Source organism: Nomascus leucogenys, chromosome 22a (genome assembly GCF_006542625.1).
Source record: "Nomascus leucogenys isolate Asia chromosome 22a, Asia_NLE_v1, whole genome shotgun sequence".
NCBI classification, from domain to species: Eukaryota; Metazoa; Chordata; class Mammalia; order Primates; family Hylobatidae; genus Nomascus; species Nomascus leucogenys.
The window spans coordinates 76,468,847-76,488,502 of NC_044402.1; the positions used below are offsets into that span (position 1 = coordinate 76,468,847).

The 19,656-nt window shown below is 52.7% G+C and overlaps 2 protein-coding genes across 2 annotated transcripts; one reads left to right on the plus strand and one right to left on the minus strand.

Moving 5' to 3' along the window:
- Nucleotides 1-1,301: 1,301 nt before the first annotated feature.
- On the minus strand, nucleotides 1,302-5,148 carry EVX2 (even-skipped homeobox 2). The gene is made up of 3 exons (XM_030804000.1): nucleotides 4,537-5,148; nucleotides 3,363-3,634; nucleotides 1,302-2,030 (listed from the first exon to the last, which is right to left on the minus strand). The coding sequence occupies exons 1-3, from the start codon at nucleotides 4,961-4,963 to the stop codon at nucleotides 1,302-1,304; spliced, it is 1,428 nt and encodes a 475-aa protein (XP_030659860.1). The 5' UTR covers nucleotides 4,964-5,148.
- An 8,821-nt stretch (nucleotides 5,149-13,969) lies between these two features.
- On the plus strand, nucleotides 13,970-17,151 carry HOXD13 (homeobox D13). The gene is made up of 2 exons (XM_004092068.3): nucleotides 13,970-14,908; nucleotides 15,707-17,151. Exons 1-2 carry the CDS (start codon nucleotides 14,131-14,133, stop codon nucleotides 15,955-15,957), a joined length of 1,029 nt encoding a protein of 342 aa, XP_004092116.3. The 5' UTR covers nucleotides 13,970-14,130; the 3' UTR covers nucleotides 15,958-17,151.
- Nucleotides 17,152-19,656: the final 2,505 nt, after the last annotated feature.

Consider the following 19,656-nt stretch of genomic DNA (forward strand, 5'->3'; position numbering starts at 1 on the left):
GCAATTTTCGTCATAATCTGCACATTATTAGCATCAAAATTGACGTGGCAGTTAACACTAGTGGGTTTTGATGTACCTTTCTTCAAGTTCAAGGAAACCCCTCCAGTAGCCTGGTTGGCAGAGCAGGTCTCAGCAACCCAGCGGTGGCTTTGCAGAGGCGAAGGCGCAATAGACATGCGTAAGAAATATGCCAAGAACCATTTCACCCGAGGAAAAGGAAAGCGAGGAGGGAAGGGGACGAGGGACACAGAGAGTTCTAACTTAGAAAAGTGTCTAAGGAAATGCTTTAGGATAATATTCATATATCTAGAGATTCAAGTATTTCCCAGATCGAGTGGAACCCGGTAGTTGGAAAACTGAGCTGAAAACGCCTCTCCAAATACTACAGCGACCTATCAGTCTTACCCCCACCCCCACCCCCTTCCTTTCCCTTCCCTGGCCTGGCTGTGGCAACCTCTTTTGCCATCACTTTTTGCAAAAAATATGCAAGATGCTTCCATTCCATCAGCACTGAAACCAAAGACCAAAAGAGAGAACGGTGTTGGACCGAGAAGGAGGCGGCGCAACGGCCACCCCTTCCAGCACCTCAGCTTTGTCCTTCCCGGGGAAGGTGGCCACAGCCCTAACCGCCTTGCTCCTGAATGTAGTAAACAATCTCACAAACAACCCCGCTGCCCACGCTCTCCATCCGTCCTCCCGGCCTTCTCAGACCTCCGTTCTCCCGCACTCTTCGGGCAGGGTCCCTAATAAGCTCAGGCTGAAAGAACGTTTGCCACCTCCCCCACCCTCGTTGAAAGAAAAGGAAGGAAGAAAGAAAAAGAGCAGCAGCAAGAAACCTCCGGGGCGACTCCTCCCCCGCCCCCAAGCACCAGCGCACAGCATCCCCCTCTGTCTTTGTTGTGGTTCTCCGTTGCTTCGGGCCACGCGGTTCAGCCAAGCAACCCAGGCCTGAGAGCGCAAAGCCAGGACTAGCTTAGGGGGCGAGGGGTTGGTCTTTGGGAAACCAAGCGCTCAGGACAGAGGTGGAAAATGGGTCCTGGGGGCCAGAAAACAGAGAGAAGGGCAGACGGCTGGGTGGCAAATACAAAAATAGAAATAATTTAGGGGGATGCCCGCCAGGCTTCTGCGCCTGCTCCTTCTCCCCCAATTCGGAGCAGGTTCCCTTCGGCCTCCCGCGCCCCGGGGCGCCCCCTGGCGGCAGCGTTAGCAGCGGGCAACGCGCGGAGGACTCAGGGGGCGCACAGGGGACTCCCGGGCACACTCAGAGCGGCGGGCGCGGCCCCCTGGCGGTGGCGACGTAGTTATCTGGTGAGCGGAGCCTCGTCCCTCTGGTCCGGCGGGCTCACGGCCGTCTTACTAAGCACCGCGGCCGAGTATGGCAGGAAGCCGCTCTCGGAACGCGGGGCCGCCGCGCTGCAGCCGAAGTCCGAGCCTCCCCCGGCCCCTGCGCCCCCGCCGCCGCCGCCGCCGCCACCACTGCCGCCACCGCCACCCCGGGAACCCAGGGCCGCGGCAGCTGCTGCCGCGGCTGCCGCCGCCGACTGACTGCTGTGGCAACTGAGGCACGAGCAGGGTGCAGAGCCGCCGCTGGGGGGCGCTCCGGCCGCCGCCGCGGAGGAGGCTGCAGCCGCTGCGGCTGCCGCGGCTGCCGCGGCGGAGGCCGCGCTGTTGAGCCCCGCGGCGGCCGCGGGAGCCTGGTAGAGACCAGGGTGGCGGAAGCTACACAGCAGCTCCGGCCGAGAGTAGGGGTGCGAGAGGGCGCGGAAGGTGTCCAGTGGCCGGATGGAAGTAGCGAAGGGCGACGAAGCCGCGGCCGCCGCGCCTGAGGCTGCAGCCGCGGCCGCCGCCGCCGTGACGCCCACGTGCGGGTAGTAGTGCAGCGGCACGTGCGAGTGGAAGGGGTAGGGCAGGCTTCCGGTGGCGGCCGCGTGCGTCATCATGTAGGTGTAGAAGCTGGGGTCGGCTGGGTGCGGCCAGGACATGGCCAGGCGCTGCCGCTTGTCCTTCATGCGCCGGTTCTGGAACCACACCTGCGGGGAGAGACGCGCCTCAGCCCAGGTTAGGGAGCGCCCCGTGTTCCCGGCTCCTGTCCCAGGACCTCGGCCCCTCCCGGACCTCTGAATGGCTTGGTTTACTTCTCTCCGACCAAGCCCAACCCCGAGTACCCTGTGCTTTCCCAGCTGGGAAAGTGTGGACCGCAGTGTGTGGACCGCCGTGGACACACCGTCCTCAACGAAAAGGGTCCTGTCCCCCGCGTCCGGCTGCTGCTGCTTCTCAGGCTTTTACTCCCTTACTTCTTGCTGCACTTTTTTGTCCCAATCCAACCTTTCTTCTCCCTCCCGCCACCCACCAGTGCCGGTCTCGCTGAGCACCCGTCTCTCAATCCCATGATTTGCACGGGGATTCTGGGCAGCCTTTGAAGAGAGGCTGCCGCTCAGCTTTTCTGAGAGGTCGCCGCGCGAAGTCTTGAGCCCTCCGAACTGCAAGGACCTGCCCCTAGGGGCACGGGTCCGATTTTGACATTGAAGGGATGATTTTGTTGGAATCGTTTGCCTTAAATGAGCTGGTAAAACAATGTCTGCATAAACGGGGAAGGGGACGTTTCCACCCCTCCCAACACTATCTAATAAAGACATCATTCATCACAACTCTAAATTAAAGAAAGCCCGATCAAACCAGAGGGAGACTTCCACACTCCTCCCCTACCCCGTGGAGATTTTTTCTTTTTTCTGCAGTGTCGAACGCTCCATGAAGGGCTCACCAAATCGCCTAACCTCCCGGCTATCTCTCCCAGACGTATAATAAAATTAATAACCTAAAGTCATATATAAATAAGGACAATTTCGTTGCATTTTTCCCCGCAGGAGGTTGCCCTTTTTTCGTTGCCCAAGAGGAAAATGTTCAGGAAACTACTGTCTCAAACCAATCGATTTTAAAAATACAGTATCCTTTTCTCCGTGTAACGATTTATGCGGAAAATAAATCACCAGGCTCAAGAGCAAATGAAAAGTTTCACCTCTGGTTTCTGCTTGAGGAACAAAGACCAACTGGGCTTGCCGCCTAGGGGAAAGTGGGGCCGTGGGTATGGGCGAGGGGGCATCTGGCCAGGCGTTGGGCACAATGGAGCAGAGGCCAGTGCTTTCAGCATTGGAGTCACCATTCGGGGGCCTTCTTAGATCTGTCAGGCCGGACAACCGTTCGGATTCGGTAGCCGAGAAATAAATAAGCCAATTCCTATGGTGACTACCCCCCGCGAATTTCAAGACCCTCAGCTAAATCTAGCCACCCGGAAAGGGGAAAAAGAAACAATCAACCCAGATGCCCCTGGGGAGGCCAGAGTAGGCACGCACTGGAATCGATACCTTGATGGTGGTTTCGGGCAGGTTGAGTGCCGCGGCCAGCTCGCACCGGCGGGGCCGCGACACATAGTTCTCCCGGTAGAACTCCTTCTCCAGGCGCGCGATCTGCTCGCGGGTGAACGCCGTACGGTAGCGCCGCACTTGATCCGCGCCAGAGCCGGAGCCACCCAGAGCCGCGCCCCCGCCGCTGCCTCCGTTGCCTCCATGCAGGCTTCCGAGGCCTGAGCCCGACGCCGACGTCGTGGTGCCGGCAGCCGAGACGCTCTCTGCGTACCCTGGCAAACAAACGACCAACAGCGCATGAGTGGCTGTAGGGCCAACAGCCCGGCGCTGGTGCTGCGCGCGGATCCGGGAAGCCCCGTCAGGAAGGAGAGTCGCTGCCGGAATTGATGGGGTTGTCACGCTTACAAATTGCTGCCGTTAATGGAATCAATAAAGTTTGGGGAGCACTTCATAAGCAAATAATAGAAACGGAATTAGGAGGTTTCTTTTTTAATAATTAGAAATTTTCAACCAAGGAGGAACAGTGGCCGAGGGAAAATGCCTACCTCTGGGCGCAGTTTGGGAAGCTCTGGGTTTGCCATGGTCTGGAGACCGCAGGGCAGCTTTCTATACGGCCTCTAACCTTTATTTGAGTCTTCGGGGTTTCAAATATTTTAAGAGTTCCAAGACAGCGGTAGCTCAAACCCAAGCCAATAGGGGGTGAAATCTACTTTTCAACTCTTTCTCCCGCTGACCTAAGCAGAGACGCCGGCGAGGCTTCCTCCGACTTACCCAGAAGAATGCCCCCTCCATTCAGCCCTGAGGGCATAGGGACAGCGGAGTTCAGAGTAGTTGCCCAGGGTACCTTTCCCAAAAGCAACTCGGCTGCTGACTAGGGGTCTACCGGCTCGCTCGGGCTCTTAGACACGAGCGCAGAAACATTTTTTCGGACTCAGGAGCGAGGGCGGGTGGGCCCGGTGTTCCAGGCTCCGCAGGCCTGAGCCTCGCGGGAAAGCTCAAGGAGCAGAACGGGAAGGCACGGTCCCAGACATGTGTCCCGCCCCCGCCCGTGCTAGCTCGGTGTAGCTTGCTTGTGGAGGGTCTGAGGGGGCAAAGGCACCGGGAAGGGCTGGCGGGGGCCGCGGAGGAGCAAAGAGGATGGGACTGGAGAGCGCGGTGCCGCCGGCGCGGTTACCTTTGCCATTGTTTTCCTTAAGCTGAGCGGCGCCGAGGCCGCCGGGGGAGCGAAGCGCGGAGCAGCCCACCTCCACGTCGCTGCTCATGTCGGCCTCAGCGGCCGCCTCTGAATAATGGCCCGGCTTCTTGCGGCTCTCAGCGGCGGAGGAGATTTCGGAGGAGACGGTGCTTTCGCTGCCTGTGTGCTGCAGGTTGAACAAAGTGTCTATTTCGAATTTGCCCTTGGCGGGGAGCTCTCCCAGAGCGCTGTGCAGGGGGGCCGACGGCAGGCGCGGGCTTAGGCGAGCCGGGTGCTGCGAATTTTCCAGGGCCTCGAGCACAGCATTGCCAGCCGAGTCGGACAAATTGGAGAATCTCTTGCCCGCCGTAGGGCTGTGCAGCCCCCTCTCCATGAGAATCATCTCTTTTCTTATTCTTTCCATCATCTCAGCTTTCTTAAAAATGTCACAGTGGCCCTGCTGTCCCGTCCTAATGATAGGCGCGCCTAGGGCTAATTCTCATTCAGCCCCAGCGAACGCCTCTAAATATTATTATCGCTTTCGGAGGGAGGCGGAAAAATTGTGGGATGCCAGAGCGAGGGAATGACTGGTCAAAATGACCCATACATCCTTCCGAGCCCGAGATGTCATTCATCAAAAAGTAGCGCCCGCTCGTCATTAAGGTACGAATGACGCTGTTCGAATAATCATTTATTGTAACAGGTTTATAAGCAAATAAATACACGCTCCTGTCAGTGGGTAATGAAGGCAGCTTCAGAGCAGACAAATAGATCCAGGTAGGAGGCGAGAAGAGACAAGTGAGGAGGAAGGCTCCGGTCCTTTGCCCGCTCCGAGCCAGTTCTGCTCGCCCGGGGGTTTGGCCTCGGGGGTGAAATTGACAGTCTGATTAATAGAGCGCGCCGCGGCACATTTCCCCCTTCATTTAGGGGCATCATTACGCTCTCAGTTTGCTAGGTTGCCCCTTAGGTCCTAATCATGCAGCGCCTTCCTCATTTTTCCTTGGACACAGATACGTATTAAATAATAAATAATGGTTTGACTTTCCAGAGTAGATCCTCGAGAAGGCTTTTTTTTTTCTTTAACATTTACAAGCTGGGGGCATAAGTGGGGGGAGATAAGGGGGAGGATGCAGGAAGAGTTGCGTAAGGAGAAGACCTTGCGCCTCTCCTGTCTGGATTACTTATCTTTCGGATTTCAGAACCAAATATGTATTTTATTTAACAAATAGGAGGCCAGAGTTCTTTCCCTCCCTATTTCTTCACCTCAGCCTAAATGCTCTCCTCCCACCCGGAGGGAGAGAGAGAGAGAGGAAAGAGGGAGAGAGGGAGAGGGAGACGGGGGAAAGGGAGAGAGAGAGAGGGAGAGAGAGAGAAATATCCTAGAGTTTTGAAAGCGCTTTCTTGCTACGTGGCCGTGGAGGTGCATTGGGCCCGCGCCTCCAAACGGGAATCATTAGGTCCTCTCTGATTTTCTAATACCGTTTGCAGAGTTAGATCTGAACTCGAAGTCCCCGGTTTTTTACTTTTATAATCCTGCTGATAGAAAGACTTCTCGCCTACGCATTTTCCCGAGGGGAAACGAATTAGGCTGGACGATTTGATAGCAGAATTCGACAGCTAACTTTAAACACAGTGGAGATTTACAGCGCCATACGGGCGCTCCGAATCCACTTTCACGTTGCCAGATTTTCCCCTCCCTCCTCAAATAGAATTATTTGCGGCAAAGGCGCTGTATTTCGAGGTCAAAAGAGGAAAGAGGAGACAGCCTTCTTCCCCTACGTCCCCGCTGCCCTCCCTTCCCCTTTGCTTTTCTTCCTTCTCTCTTTCCTCCTCTCATCCACCCCAGCCCCTTACCTGCGGCCACAGGTATTCCCAGCGTTGGGGCCGGGCGCAGAGAGTCGCGGAACAGCCTTACCGCAGCTCTCTGCGGCCTGGGCTTGGCGGCTGAGCCTCTTGGCGATAGCTTTGATAGTCATAATGACGCCGGTGGCAACCATTTTAACGAAGATCAATCTTCACTCCAGGCCTCTCCTCATCTCCCGCGGTTGCGCCCACCCTTCCCTGACCCTCCAAGCACTGTGCCCGCCCGCCAGCGGCCCTGCGGGAGAGAGATTCGCGGACACTGGCGGAGGCGAGAGAGGACGGGGATGGGACGCGGAGGTCCGCCCGTGAGCTTCTGAAGCGGCTGAGAGACCTTGACAATCTGGGCGCTGGGCGGGGGTCCTGCATCCCCGCATTTAGCCTCAATCCGAACCCCAACCAGGGCCCCCTCTTCTCCTTTCTCCGGACACACCCAGAACATTGGGGTGTATAAGGGGGCAAGCTGGAGATCTATTCGCCTATGGCTCTTGGCGCTTTCCTTTTAACCTTAGACCCGTTGGGGGCGCGTCAGGAATGTAAGAGGAAGCGAGGTGTGAAGTATATTTATATACATATATACACACATACAGTCAATGCCAAAAGTTTATCTTCTGTTCCCCTCGGCGCCAACTTATTTCAACAACGCGAGCTTTACTTAGAAAATCAATTCCACCTCTTTAAGGTGATAAACGGAAAGCTCGATAGGCAGGCGGTGCCTGGGGGAACGGGAAACCGGCGGGGAACGCAGAGTGGGCATCCGGCGCACCGGGACTGGGACTTGACCCAGCGTCCACCTCTGCCCCTGCCCCATTGGCCACCCAGCTCTGAGCTACTTGAGTTCTCATTGCGCCGGCTTTGGGGCCACCAGCGCGGTGGGAGCCCATCCCTGCCAACGCCCCCACCTGCTCCCTCCCTGCTCCGCAGCCCGGATGCCCAATTCTACCATGCCTGGCAGTCGCCGCCCCTGTGACCCAGGAAGGGTCCCCCTACCCAGTCCTCGCTTGCTCCAGGGACTGAATGGGACACCTTGGTCCAGGCTCGGGTCGTGCTGGGGTGGTGTGGGGAGGTGGTGCGAGACCTTGGCGGGACTGTGGGTGAACCGAGGCACTGCTTGAGTGGAAATCCGTGGATGCCTTTATTGCTGTCGTTTGGCGCCCCCATCTGTTTTTCTCGCGGTTTCGGCTGCTGTGAGTTGGTTTTCAAGTCGGAGACGCAGTCAGTGGGGACTAAGGTGAGGACTGACGACCCCTTCCTCTATCACTCAGCCCGAGGCTCTCCCACATCTTCCCTTCCTCTGGGACCCGACGCCTCTGGTCCCAAAGGCTGCGCCAAACCGGACCTCAGTCTGTCGAAAGGGAAAACACTATTTCTCAGCAGCACCTTCATTCATTAGTGGCTTTGAAAACTATTTTTGCACCTTTTAAATGACACTGATAGTGCATTTCTAGCACGTTTATTACAAAAAACATGTCAGAGACCATGTCAGCGAAATTACTCACAGTAAAAGACACCTATAATGTTTTCTCTAAACTGGGTGTAGCAGGCAATAATGTTTCATGAGGTACAGTGACCATTCCATTCCAATATTTAATGTCCCTTAATTTATTTAGAGATTCCACGCCCACTAGTAGCAATATTGGCTAACTTATATGAAACTCTTGCTATGCAATTCCAAGTGCTTTTTACATGTTCTCTCAGCTAAGTTTCACAGCAACTCTGTGAGATTTAAACTATTATCCCTTTTCCAGAGGTTATGAGCCAGAGGGGTTCAGGGACTTGCTCGTGATTTAAACTTATCTCCGATGATAAAGTCAAAAGGGTTGTTTAAAACCTTGGGCAGCAGTTTTTAGGTTAATTCTCTCATTTTGCATATGTGTTATGTAAATATAGGCCTACCTCAAAAACATTGAACCTATATAGAGGGTAGTAAGAAGAATGCAGTTCTGTTGATTTGTGTGTGTGTTTTATTGGTGGTGGTGGTGGTGGTGGTGGTGGTGGTGGTGGTGGTTTTTGTTTGTTTTGTTTGTTTGTCTGTTTGTTTTTGAGACAGAGTCTCACTCTGTTGCCCAGGCTGGAGTGCAATGGCAAGATCTCAGCTCACCGCAACCTCCGCCTCCCGGGTTCAAGCGATTTTCCTGCCTCAGCCTCCTGAGCACCTGGGATTACAGGCATACGCCACCACGCCCGGCTAATTTTTGTAGTTTTAGTAGAGACAGGGTTTCACCAAGTTGGCGGGGCTGGTCTCGAACTCCTGACCTCAGGTGATCCGCCCGCCTCGGCCTTCCAAAGTGCTGGGATTATAGGCGTGAGCCACCGCGCCCCGCCCTGTTGATGTTTTTTGATGAAATACCGAAACTTGCACGTCTCCCAGAATGTGAAGGCCAAGGCTGGGAACAGGCCTGTCAAATGTTCCAGGTGGTTTGATGCAGCCTCTGTGACCGTCAAGGCCTCTTACCCACTACCAAGGTACAGAACCCACTAGATAAAACAAGACAAGAATCCAACCCAAGCCCGCATGCTTTGGCAGAAATTTTTAAGATGAGATGGGGAGTATAGGAAGGACTTCCTTCGCATGGACTGAAAAGCCCTTTTTGTTCTTAAGGAGTAACGACTTTGAAGAGGCCTAATTTTTTGGTTCGGCTTCCAGACTAAATATTTGTTTCTTGAGCAGCAGCGGGTCCTCTGAGGTGAAGTGGTAAACACTTTTGGCCTATGACTGCAGGTAATAAAAATCTGTCCGGGCTGCCCAAGGGGAGGGGCGCCGGTAAAGCCGGAGCTGCAGCGAAGCCCCGCGTCTGCCGCTGCCGGAGCCTGGCTCTCCTCTTACGCTGGGGGCTGCGGGCAATTGGGGCCGACAACTTGCGGGCCCGCCTTGGGACGCATGCTTGCTCGAGAGCTGGGGCTGCAGGGTGCGGTGGGACAGTAGGACCGCGAAAGCCTGGGCTTCGAGCCTCAGGCTCCCTGTCTTTAGGCAAAGTGCTGTTTCCACGACTGCAGGTTTCGCTGCATAAGGGAAGACTCGGATTTGGCGACTCCAGTCCTCACTGCGCAGTGGCAACTTTATGCTCCCATCCCTCGGCAGGCCAGCTCCTAGCTCTCTGTCCCTTCCGGGTCTCTCCGGTTGCTTCTGTCTTTCCTCCTCCCTCTCCGGTCGCAATCCCGCGCCCCACGGAGGAAGGTCGTGGTGCGGGAGTTGGGGGATACTTTCTTCCTGGGCTCGGGCTACGCAGACCCATCGCCTGCCTCGAGTTCCTGTGCCCTCAGACGCCACGGGAAAACTTGCAGGGACATCTAGCGCCAGGCGTGGGGAACTGCGCGCCGCCGGGCCGAGAAGTGGAGCTGAACACTGCCCCTCCGCCTCCCTCTCGGCTCCCGCTTCATGCTTGGGCACTTTCCTCACCTTCATCCCTTTGCCCTGCCGGTAAGGACAATGTGGATTCCCCATAGAGACAATGGACTCTGCGGAATGGAGATAGGTAGGTAGACAGATATTTTCTTTTATCTCAAGCTACCGACAGAGTGAGAATTTACTGGACTTACCAAAAGTTTTGCTAGGGAAGTGTATTCCAAGGACAACCCCTCACCTTGAAATGTCGGATAAAACTTCAGCAAATTGGGGTCCCAGCTTTTATTTTCCAAAAAAAAGGCAACAAGTTACTCTGGGCCTCGGGCACCTGCCTTCCTTCAGTCCATGCGAAGGAAGTCCTTCCTGTACTCCCCACCCCTCCTGCGTCCCTTTCACAGTGAGATTAGTGCTTCTCTTCAAAGGAAAGAATCCTCACTGTGTTAAATTTTCTCCAAGGCTGGAGAAGTTCTCTCCATCCCAAAGAAGGGCCCGCTGTCCTGCATGAAGCAAACCTGGTTCCACCAAATAATGTTTCTGATTTGGAGGGGGTTGGGGACTGTTGTTGCTGCAAACGATTTTCATTTGATAAAGCCTAATCGTGTTGTGAAACCCAAACGGAATATGTCTCAAAGGTAGAAAGTACTCAAATGTGGCTTCCACTGTCTGGCTGTTGCTAGGGTCCCTTTTTTTCACACTAGGTTTGGTTTGTTGTTGTTATTGTTTCTTTTGATATCTCCAGGCTGAGTAAAACTGGGTGTTGCCTGGAGAGGGAAAATTAGCTCCAAAGTTGGCAGAACACAGATTTGGTTAAGAACACTGCCCAGCCACTTCTGCTAGACTTAAGATTTTACTTTGGAATTAAGACTCTATTTCTACACCGAATATTTGGCTTCTTACAAGTTAATTAGGAGGGTGTCCTGCACTTCCTGATCTTGGCCATCAAGACAAGTGCTTTCAAAGGAGTCCCCAGGACCCCACTCTGATAGAATCCTGTGATCCTGGCCTTAATGGCCACTGATTATGTGGTTAATTGAGCTCATTGCTGTCTTGGCAAGCAGAGGAACTTCAATAAATCTAAATCACAGCCTGTATCTGCCCGTTCCCCCAACCCAGGACAAGAGCAAAATTTGAAAGATCATCTACTAGGATGAAAGGAGAGAATATGACTTCCAGAACAGCACTGATGCTTAAAAAGGATGCCTCTGGAGGAAAAGAAGGAAGAGGAGCAAGTGATGGGAGAGTACAGTGGGACTTTGGGCACCAAAGGGCCATCCTGAGTTTTTCACTAAAATCAGGAACAGCAGCAAAACTAGTTTCACCGAAGAAGACATGGATGTTTGGAGACATGTGTAGTCTCCAAGGATTTTCACTTAACAAAGCCTATTTCTGTTGTTAAGACCCCTGCATAATGCACCCACACACAAACACAAGGCTTGGTCTGTGCTCCTGGCCAGCTAAAGAAACTGATTCCCAGTAAGTTTAAACCCGAATGAAATGTTTCTGCAAATTCAGCCTCAAAATTCCTCCTCTACCTGGCATCCCTGGCTTGTAAACTATGTGTCTCATTAGTTCATAAACAAAGCAGCCCTGACTTTGCCTGGTACTCAACCACAGCCCTAGGAGCCAGTAGCATTTGTCCAGAGGTGCTGGGCTTGGGAGCCCAAGTTGACCAAGTCAGACCCCCTTTCCTCAGGGCAAAGCCCTCCCACAGGGCTGGGACCCCAAAGGCTATGCTGGAAGCAGGTTCAGCAGCAGGATATCAAGGGGCAAAGCTCCTAATTCAAAATCTTCCTGGCTTCTGAACAACCATTAGGATGGACAGAGAAACCTTTTGCCCTGCTCTGAGAGGGTCCCACAGGGCTTTTGGAAGCAGAGCCACCATTGAGAAATCCCTTTCAACCTGAGTAGTAATTCAGATTTTTCTCCCACTCCTGCACAACTTAATTTGCTGAATGGAAAAGAAGTGATGGGCTGCTTGAAATCAACAAAACTTGACATATTCTTCCCATTTTCATTTTACTTTATTGTTAAACACCTAATTGATCATTAAAATGTACTTATCAGTAAGAAAATGAAGCAGAAGCCCAAGGCACAAAACCACAGGGATATTTAATTTTAAGAGACTGAAAGTTTGTTGGTTCTAGTTATATCTTAGAAATATTTCAACGAATTTGTTTTTTGGAGTCATAAAAAGTTAAAACTATCTTCATGTTTTCTCTGTCTGAGGAAGAAAAAATGAGACAAAGGGAAAATAAAAGCATTTCATGGTGGTCCATGGTTGGTGGTTTGGTACCAAAATTGTTTCATAAAGACCCAGCCAAACCCTCTTTAAAGTTAGCAATCCCGTCGCCTCGCCACAGTTGGCCTTTTTAAAATGCCGGTTGAACTTTCATTGCTGACTTTTGCCTTCTTTTCCCAAATAGTGAAAAAATTGTTCTCATCAGCAAACTTCTATTCCCTATGATTTCCTGTAAAATTCAGGCCCTTCCCATCTCAAATTTGATCATGAACATGTCTAGAACTTCAAAAAGATGAAACGAATTCTCTTGCTTTTCCTTTCCAACACCCCTCTCATAACTTTCCCCTTTATTTGAGCCTTTTATGGTTACTGCGTTTTGCATGTCAACACTCCTAACACCAGCAGCCCACCCTGAAATGCCAGGCCAGGCCAAGGAGGGCCTCCCTGGCTCTCTTCCTCATCTTACTCAGGGCGTCTTTGGTCGGGGAACAGTGGTGCTGGGTGACAAGCTCTCACCAATCACAGGCTTAGGGGAGTGATTTTCTTGGAGATGGGCTGGCTTGGGGAGTGCATGCCACAGAACCAAATGGGCTCTGAAGGATCCCATATCCACCCCCAGAACCCTGGGCTCATTGGATCTAATATTGTTCCTAAGGCAGAGCCCCAAAGTCACAGCAGGACTCTCATTGGTGCTCCATTAGTTGCTGAGATTGAGGGATGGTGGGCTGGAGCTCTGAGGCTGAGGAGCAACAGAAAGGGATGATGAGGGATAGGGCTGTAATCCTTAACACCCTGGCAGCTTGGTTCCAGAGCTGGACCTAGCCCCACCAGCACTGCTCTGAGCCCACCTAACCCCTTGAAGTCAGACCGTTTCTCTGGGCTGCTCCTATCACAAACTCCGAATTTGCTTGAAACAAGCGCCCTCTTAATTTGCCCCTCTCAGTTCTGTGCAGTTGGCAGCTTGGAAAAGGAAGCGAAACAAAGGTCCCTGGGAAAGTGAAGTTTTCAATTAATTTGGTGTGAGGAACGGGCGGGAGTGGGTGGTGACTGCAAAATGCGAGGCCGGTCGGCTGCTGGAGAGACACAGAAGTTTCCCGGCGGGAGGCTGAGTGGCTTTCTCCCCCGGCGCCGTTCTCAGGGTCTTTCTGCGGGTCGAAGAAGGACCCGCGGGAGCTGAGGGGCCCCAGGTCGGAAGCGACTCCCGGCTGGCCCAAGAGTAGAGGCGAATAGCGTTGAGTAGGCATCCATGGACTTTTCTCTCTGGGACAGATTGTCAGGCTCACTGCGCCGATGCCTGTCTTTCATCTGTTTAAGTCTCTGCCGCCAGCCCCAAGGGCGCTTCGTGGGCATTTTCCGAACGGACAGCGTGTGTGTATAGGAAAGGTCTGCTCCAATGCCTCTTACCTGTGTGAAATGCCTTTACCGGGTACCAGTGCGCAAGGTAGGGCAAATTAGCTCACTCGGATTTGGGGTCTAGAAGTCGACTGAGGGATTCAGCAACAGGATAAAAAATTGGCCTGTTTTCACATCATTCTGATCATCTCTGTCCTTCGTCTTCATTTTGCTGTGCAACTCGGGGAGCCGAGGAGAGGTGGCAAAAACAGCGGTTGCCGAGACAAGGCGCAGGCCTTGGCGCCCGCCTCAGTCGCAGACAGGGCCTGGGATGGGCCGTCGTGCAATCAGCTCGTGGGGGTGGCTGCAGCGCGTACGCCTGGGTCGGGGGGAGGGCGGGAATGGGAGGTGGACCCTGCAAGGGGCAGGAGAGGGGTGGGGGCCGGGGTGGGTGGGTCCAGCCAGGCCTGGGCCGGGAGCCAGGCGCCCCCGCGTCCCTACCCCCACGTGGCCGCGCGCAGCCAATGGCACGCCCCCGGCGGGCGCCCTCGGGGCGGGAGGCTGCCCCCCGACCGGCCCAGGCCCCCTCCCAACCTGAACTTCGTTTTTATAAGCGTCCCGCGATGAGCTAACCTGTTGGAGGGCGGGCGGGCGGGCGGGCGGGCCGGAGGCGGGAGGCTCGCCGAGGGAGAGAGGGCTAGAGGAAGAGGGCGGGAGCGAGCGAACCAGAGAGAAAGGAGAGGAGGGAGGAGGCGCGCCGCGCCATGGTGTCCTGCGCGGGGCCGGGGCCAGGGCCAGGGCCGGGCCAGGCCGGGCCATGAGCCGCGCCGGGAGCTGGGACATGGACGGGCTGCGGGCAGACGGCGGGGGCGCCGGTGGCGCCCCGGCCTCTTCCTCCTCCTCCTCGGTGGCTGCGGCGGCGTCAGGCCAGTGCCGCGGCTTTCTCTCCGCGCCTGTGTTCGCCGGCACGCATTCGGGGCGGGCGGCGGCGGCGGCGGCGGCGGCTGCGGCGGCGGCAGCGGCAGCCTCCGGCTTTGCGTACCCCGGGACCTCTGAGCGCACGGGCTCTTCCTCGTCGTCGTCCTCTTCTGCCGTTGTAGCGGCGCGCCCGGAGGCTCCCCCAGCCAAAGAGTGCCCAGCACCCACGCCTGCTGCGGCCGCTGCAGCGCCCCCGAGCGCTCCAGCGCTGGGCTACGGCTACCACTTCGGCAACGGCTACTACAGCTGCCGTATGTCGCACGGCGTGGGCTTACAGCAGAATGCGCTCAAGTCATCGCCGCACGCCTCGCTGGGAGGCTTCCCCGTGGAGAAGTACATGGACGTGTCAGGCCTGGCGAGCAGCAGCGTACCGGCCAACGAGGTGCCAGCGCGAGCCAAGGAGGTATCCTTCTACCAGGGCTATACGAGCCCTTACCAGCACGTGCCCGGCTATATCGACATGGTGTCCACTTTCGGCTCCGGGGAGCCTCGGCACGAGGCCTATATCTCCATGGAGGGGTACCAGTCCTGGACGCTGGCTAACGGGTGGAACAGCCAGGTGTACTGCGCCAAGGACCAGCCACAGGGGTCCCACTTTTGGAAATCTTCCTTTCCAGGTAGGGGCGATGGAGAAAAGGGACCGACACGAGGGAGGGGGAGAGAGGAGAAAAGAAAGAACTAAGAGTATGCGCCCCTACTTGGGAGTGGGTGCCTGCGCTCCACACCTGACCAGGGTTAACCCAGTGGAAGTTTGTCCAGTTCGTGTGGATGTAAATTCCTCCTCTGATTTCAACCGCCTCCCTCACTGCCCTTTCTTTCCTGTGTGCAGCGCAGACACGTTTTTCTCCTAAAGTTGAGGGTCTCTGCGTGCTCTTTACTTGGGCCTCTCCCTTTTCTCCTAAAGAGGCCTTTTTCCTAAGAAGCCTGACAGAGTTGGGTGCCCCCATTTTCAAAGACATCACTGCCCCAAGATGACTACTAAAGCTTGTTAGATCAAGCCCACCAGCTCCTAACATAGGAATGCGGGAAATCAAAATTTGAGCAAAAGACCTGAATTTGTATGTGTCTATGTATGTATGTTTGTCTTTATACAACCAACATTTGCAGAAACTGTCCTCATGAACGTGCCCAATAACCACACCATAAAATTGCAGGCTTGTTAAGATGCCGGTTTGAGAAACTATGATAATCAATCAAATTAACCATTGTTAAGTGCAAATAATCCTTCTTTAATAACAGGTAAGTGTTATGTCTATGTACATAATAAAGACCAAGCAGCATGGCTTTTTTAAAAAATTTCCTGCACCCCTGCAAACACACACACACACACACACACACACACACACACACACAGTCCTCAGCTAGGTGCTCCAAATATCCCAGCCTAATTTTTCTTGTGCTTTTGTTTGTATCAGGGGATGTGGCTCTAAATCAGCCGGACATGTGTGTCTACCGAAGAGGGAGGAAGAAGAGAGTGCCTTACACCAAACTGCAGCTCAAAGAACTGGAGAACGAGTATGCCATTAACAAGTTCATTAACAAGGACAAGCGGCGGCGTATCTCGGCTGCTACGAACCTATCTGAGAGACAAGTGACCATTTGGTTTCAGAACCGAAGAGTGAAGGACAAGAAAATTGTCTCCAAGCTCAAAGATACTGTCTCCTGATGTGGTCCAGGTTGGCCACAGACAGTTTAGAAGCCATTCGGTTGTCTCCAAAAGGCCTTTGGAAAGACTTGAATATGTATTTAATTCCCCTCACCCCCTGCCAATGGTGGCAAATTTTGTGAATTGTTTTTCTCTCTTCCCCTTATCTGGCTCTAAAACCTTCTGCTGCCCAACCTGACTTTGTAGTTCTGATTTTTACTTGTTTATTATTGGTTTTGTTCTTGCCTAGGGTTTTTTAAATATCTGTTTTTAATGTTCTGTTTCTCCCTCCAGGCCAGTATAAAGGGACTTGAAGTATTTTTTAATAATCCCCCCCTCAAATGAACTTCAGAAGTGCCATTCTGATTTAAGGTTTTTTTTTTTTTAAATTACTTTATTTGTTCGTTCCCAGCACTGATTATCTTCATAATCCATTAGGACAGAATAGTTTTCAGTCATTCATATCCTGTAATTAGGTAATTGAATCATTAGCTCTCAGCAGTTGCCCTGAGGCAAGTGGAAAGGCAGGCAGTGCTCTGGGGTCACTGGGAAAGTCTGAAAACAGGAGGCTGAAGGTACTGTGATGGCTTTAAAAGTGGCCACCTTATTAAATAGGGTTTGTATCAATACTGAAATGAAGACAATCTTTCCAACTTTGGGTGTTTCACTTGCTGTTTTAATTGTTTATTTTTAATACTGTGTAGGTTTGTGTTTTCATAATCTTTAATTTGAAACTCGTGTGTCCTCATGGATCGTGGATGCCTTCATTTCTTGAGCTCTCAATGCAGACATTTAAGTGGCTGCAATCAGTAGAGTGACCCGCGGATAGCATAAATGCACCTCCTTTTCTTGGCCTTAGATCTGTGGGTCTGGGATTGTGGTCATCTCCTCAATCCTCAAAAAGAGGCTGAATCAATGTTACAGAACCCAATGAAGAACTTGACTGTTTAAACAAATGCGTTGGGCCTCTCATGGAGCTGTAAAGCATCTAACAAATATGAAAAATGTGAAGTTCCAAGGTCCGAGAAGAAAAATAATGATGTTTCTGAAAGTGATGATAAATAATTACTTTTAAAGTGCTGCATATTTATACAATTGAGAGATTATTTTTGTAGATGCAATGTCTGTGAGCTGGGATACATGGCAGTGCTTCAGACATTCAAAAATCACTTTTTACTCCTAGGGAGATGCCAATAAACAGAACTCTTTTGTTTCTTCTGAGTCCTTATGCATTTGTTTTATTTTTTCAAGTTTGTGTTTCTTCTTGAAACGATTCTTATTTATTACAAAATCTTGGTATCTTGAACACAATTATGTTCTCTATAGATGAAGGAAACTCAACACTAATTCTGGTTTCTGGAACCTTCATGCTCTCCACTTTTGCCCCCCTCCCTCCCTTTTGCCCATGACTTTAACATAAGTAGTGATGTTTTAAAATGAGGATATCATTTCCAGTGTTTAAAATGATATACCAGGCCAGCTCAAAAGACAATAAAATTTTACTTTTCTGTCACTATTGTCAATTTATTTATATAGTTCTGTTTATTTTTTAATCCATATGTATTTGTATGCCTGAGCATAGAAAAACTTACTTGCAAATTTTCAACCTAGAAAGACCATTATAAACATCTGGACTAGGAAGGTCTTGAAATTAGAAAGACATATCCATATTTGGCAATCGAAAAAGAAACATTTCAAGCTTATCCCATATCGCCTTCTCCGGGCAGTCTGCACAGAGCAGTTGACAACTGAAAACATAAAACCTAAACTTTCAGACACAATTTTTAGGCACTAGAATTTTCTGTTTGAGGCCTTTTTGCCACTCAGGGAAATGGCCGGTGAGGAACTGGATGACTGCTTATGGTTAGCTCCCCACACAATCAACTCAGTGGTTGCTAACGTTTTCGTGTGTAAGTTAGTTACGTACTGATATTTAAAACCTCACTTAGTGTGAAAACTCTCCTGGTGGGAGGGCTCCCTCATGACTTTGAGAGAGAAAACGCAGAGACCTAAGACTTGGAGCTACTTTCGTTTTCCCTGTCCCAGCTTGATTTCTTTCATATCTTACTGCCGACAGTGGACAGCTAACTTCGTTTTTGAGGGGGAGGGACAGAGACAGAGAAACAGAGAGATTTGATCGCGATTCAATCTCTGCAGAAGAAATAACCCACGTACAAGGGGTCACGCCATCCCCCACCTTACACTTCGGGAAGGGTCGTTACCGTTTTTGTGGTTTTTCTCAAAAGATGTGTTTTCATCAGAAACGGGCACATTTTTCCTTTTTCCTCATCTCCAACTTCCCCTCCATTTTTTGTGAGTCCCACACTCCGGAGCTTCACTCCATTTCCCATGTCTATTTCTCGGGTTTCTCATCGTGGGTAGGGGAGATTGCCTCGAGGTTTTCCTTTCATCTCTGGTTTGCCTGTCAGTTCCCCCCTCCCCCCGCCTTGGAGAAATGGTAGGTTTGCTGAAGATTAAAACTGTGCTCAAACGCTCTCTGGAGGAATTTGGATTGAGGGCTAAATCAATAACAGAAGAAGATTTTGTTATTTATATGCGTTCCTTTTATATTCCAAATTGCAGAGGGAGGAGAGGAACTGGTAAGTGGCCCAGGCACTGGGAGGGAGGCTAAGGGGGCTTGGAGAGAGGCCTTTCCTTCGGTTAGAGACAGGCGGCAGGAGAGCGCCTCAGAAACTGGGCAGGTTTTTAGCGCCGCGGGTGGGGGAACGAGGCCCCCGTGTCGCGTGATTCAAGAGGCGAAGGAAGCAATGGGAGCCGGGACCCACGGTCAGACAAAAGGGCGACTGCAATGCTTCCCCGCCTCTGGCAGCCCCCTGTGTCCCTCTGGCTCCGCTGTCAGGGGCGGCCTTGCCGCCAAGATCTCCAGCTTTCGGAGGCGCTCGGCTGCGTATGAAAGCGGGCTGTGACCGCGCGGGCTGGCGACCACAGGGCGGCCGCACCGCCCTTCACTGTTGATCTTGACCGTGCGGCTGCGCCTCGATAGGCATGGAGCGCGCTCGCCATCTCCTGGGCGTTAGGCGGCATTGGCAGAGCTCGCTATTAGCTCCTCAGCCAAATCCTTTTGCATTCTCTCAATCACCAGCCAAGCCACCTCCCGCCACTACTTTCCATCCCGACCCTCCCTCGATCCGGGTCCCCAGCTCGCATAAGACTTTGTCTGCCAGACCTCGAAAGTCATAAACCTGGGGGATGAAGTGGGAAGACTGCGCAAGGAGCAATGGAGGGAACCTAGTTGTTCTTGTTTTTCCTGTTTTCTACTTAGTTCTTTTATGCCTTTAGTCCTAAGGCGCAAACAGCTGTTGTAGGCCTGACTAAAGGTCCGAAAGAGACACCCCTTGGCTTGGAAATAACGAGGAATCGTAGTGCACTGAAACGTGAGGAGAGACTGCAGGGACCCCTGGAGCTGGAGCTTTCGGCAGTAACGAAGCTGCAGCTCCTCGAAAATAGGATGGGTTCCCCAAAATAAGAGCTCTTAGGGATCTGAGGCTTGTTTTCCCTTAAGTATCTAGGAACTGGGATTGCAGCTTGTGCTTGCCCCCACCTCCCAAGAGAGGACGCGAGCGACTGAGTCTCTATGCCTGAGCTCCTAAGGAAACTCTCTGGCAGAGCCAGAGTAGCCCCAGACGTCCCCACCCCCACGTCCTCACTCCCCCTACGCCCCCTACCAGAGCAGGAGGAAGAGGCCGATTGCGTTCCCCA

What these genes read in the sequence shown, in the direction of transcription:
- EVX2 (XM_030804000.1), bottom strand. Translation starts at nt 4,963, where the DNA reads ATGATGGAAAGAATAAGAAAAGAGATGATTCTCATGGAGAGGGGGCTG. An exon ending in TAAGGAAAACAATGGCAAAG is followed by an intron (nt 3,635 to 4,536) that starts GTAACCGCGCCG and finishes TTTGTTTGCCAG; the next exon opens with GGTACGCAGAGAGCGTCTCG. An exon ending in TGCCCGAAACCACCATCAAG is followed by an intron (nt 2,031 to 3,362) that starts GTATCGATTCCA and finishes CTCTCCCCGCAG; the next exon opens with GTGTGGTTCCAGAACCGGCG.
- HOXD13 (XM_004092068.3), top strand. Translation starts at nt 14,131, where the DNA reads ATGAGCCGCGCCGGGAGCTGGGACATGGACGGGCTGCGGGCAGACGGC. An exon ending in TTGGAAATCTTCCTTTCCAG is followed by an intron (nt 14,909 to 15,706) that starts GTAGGGGCGATG and finishes TGTTTGTATCAG; the next exon opens with GGGATGTGGCTCTAAATCAG.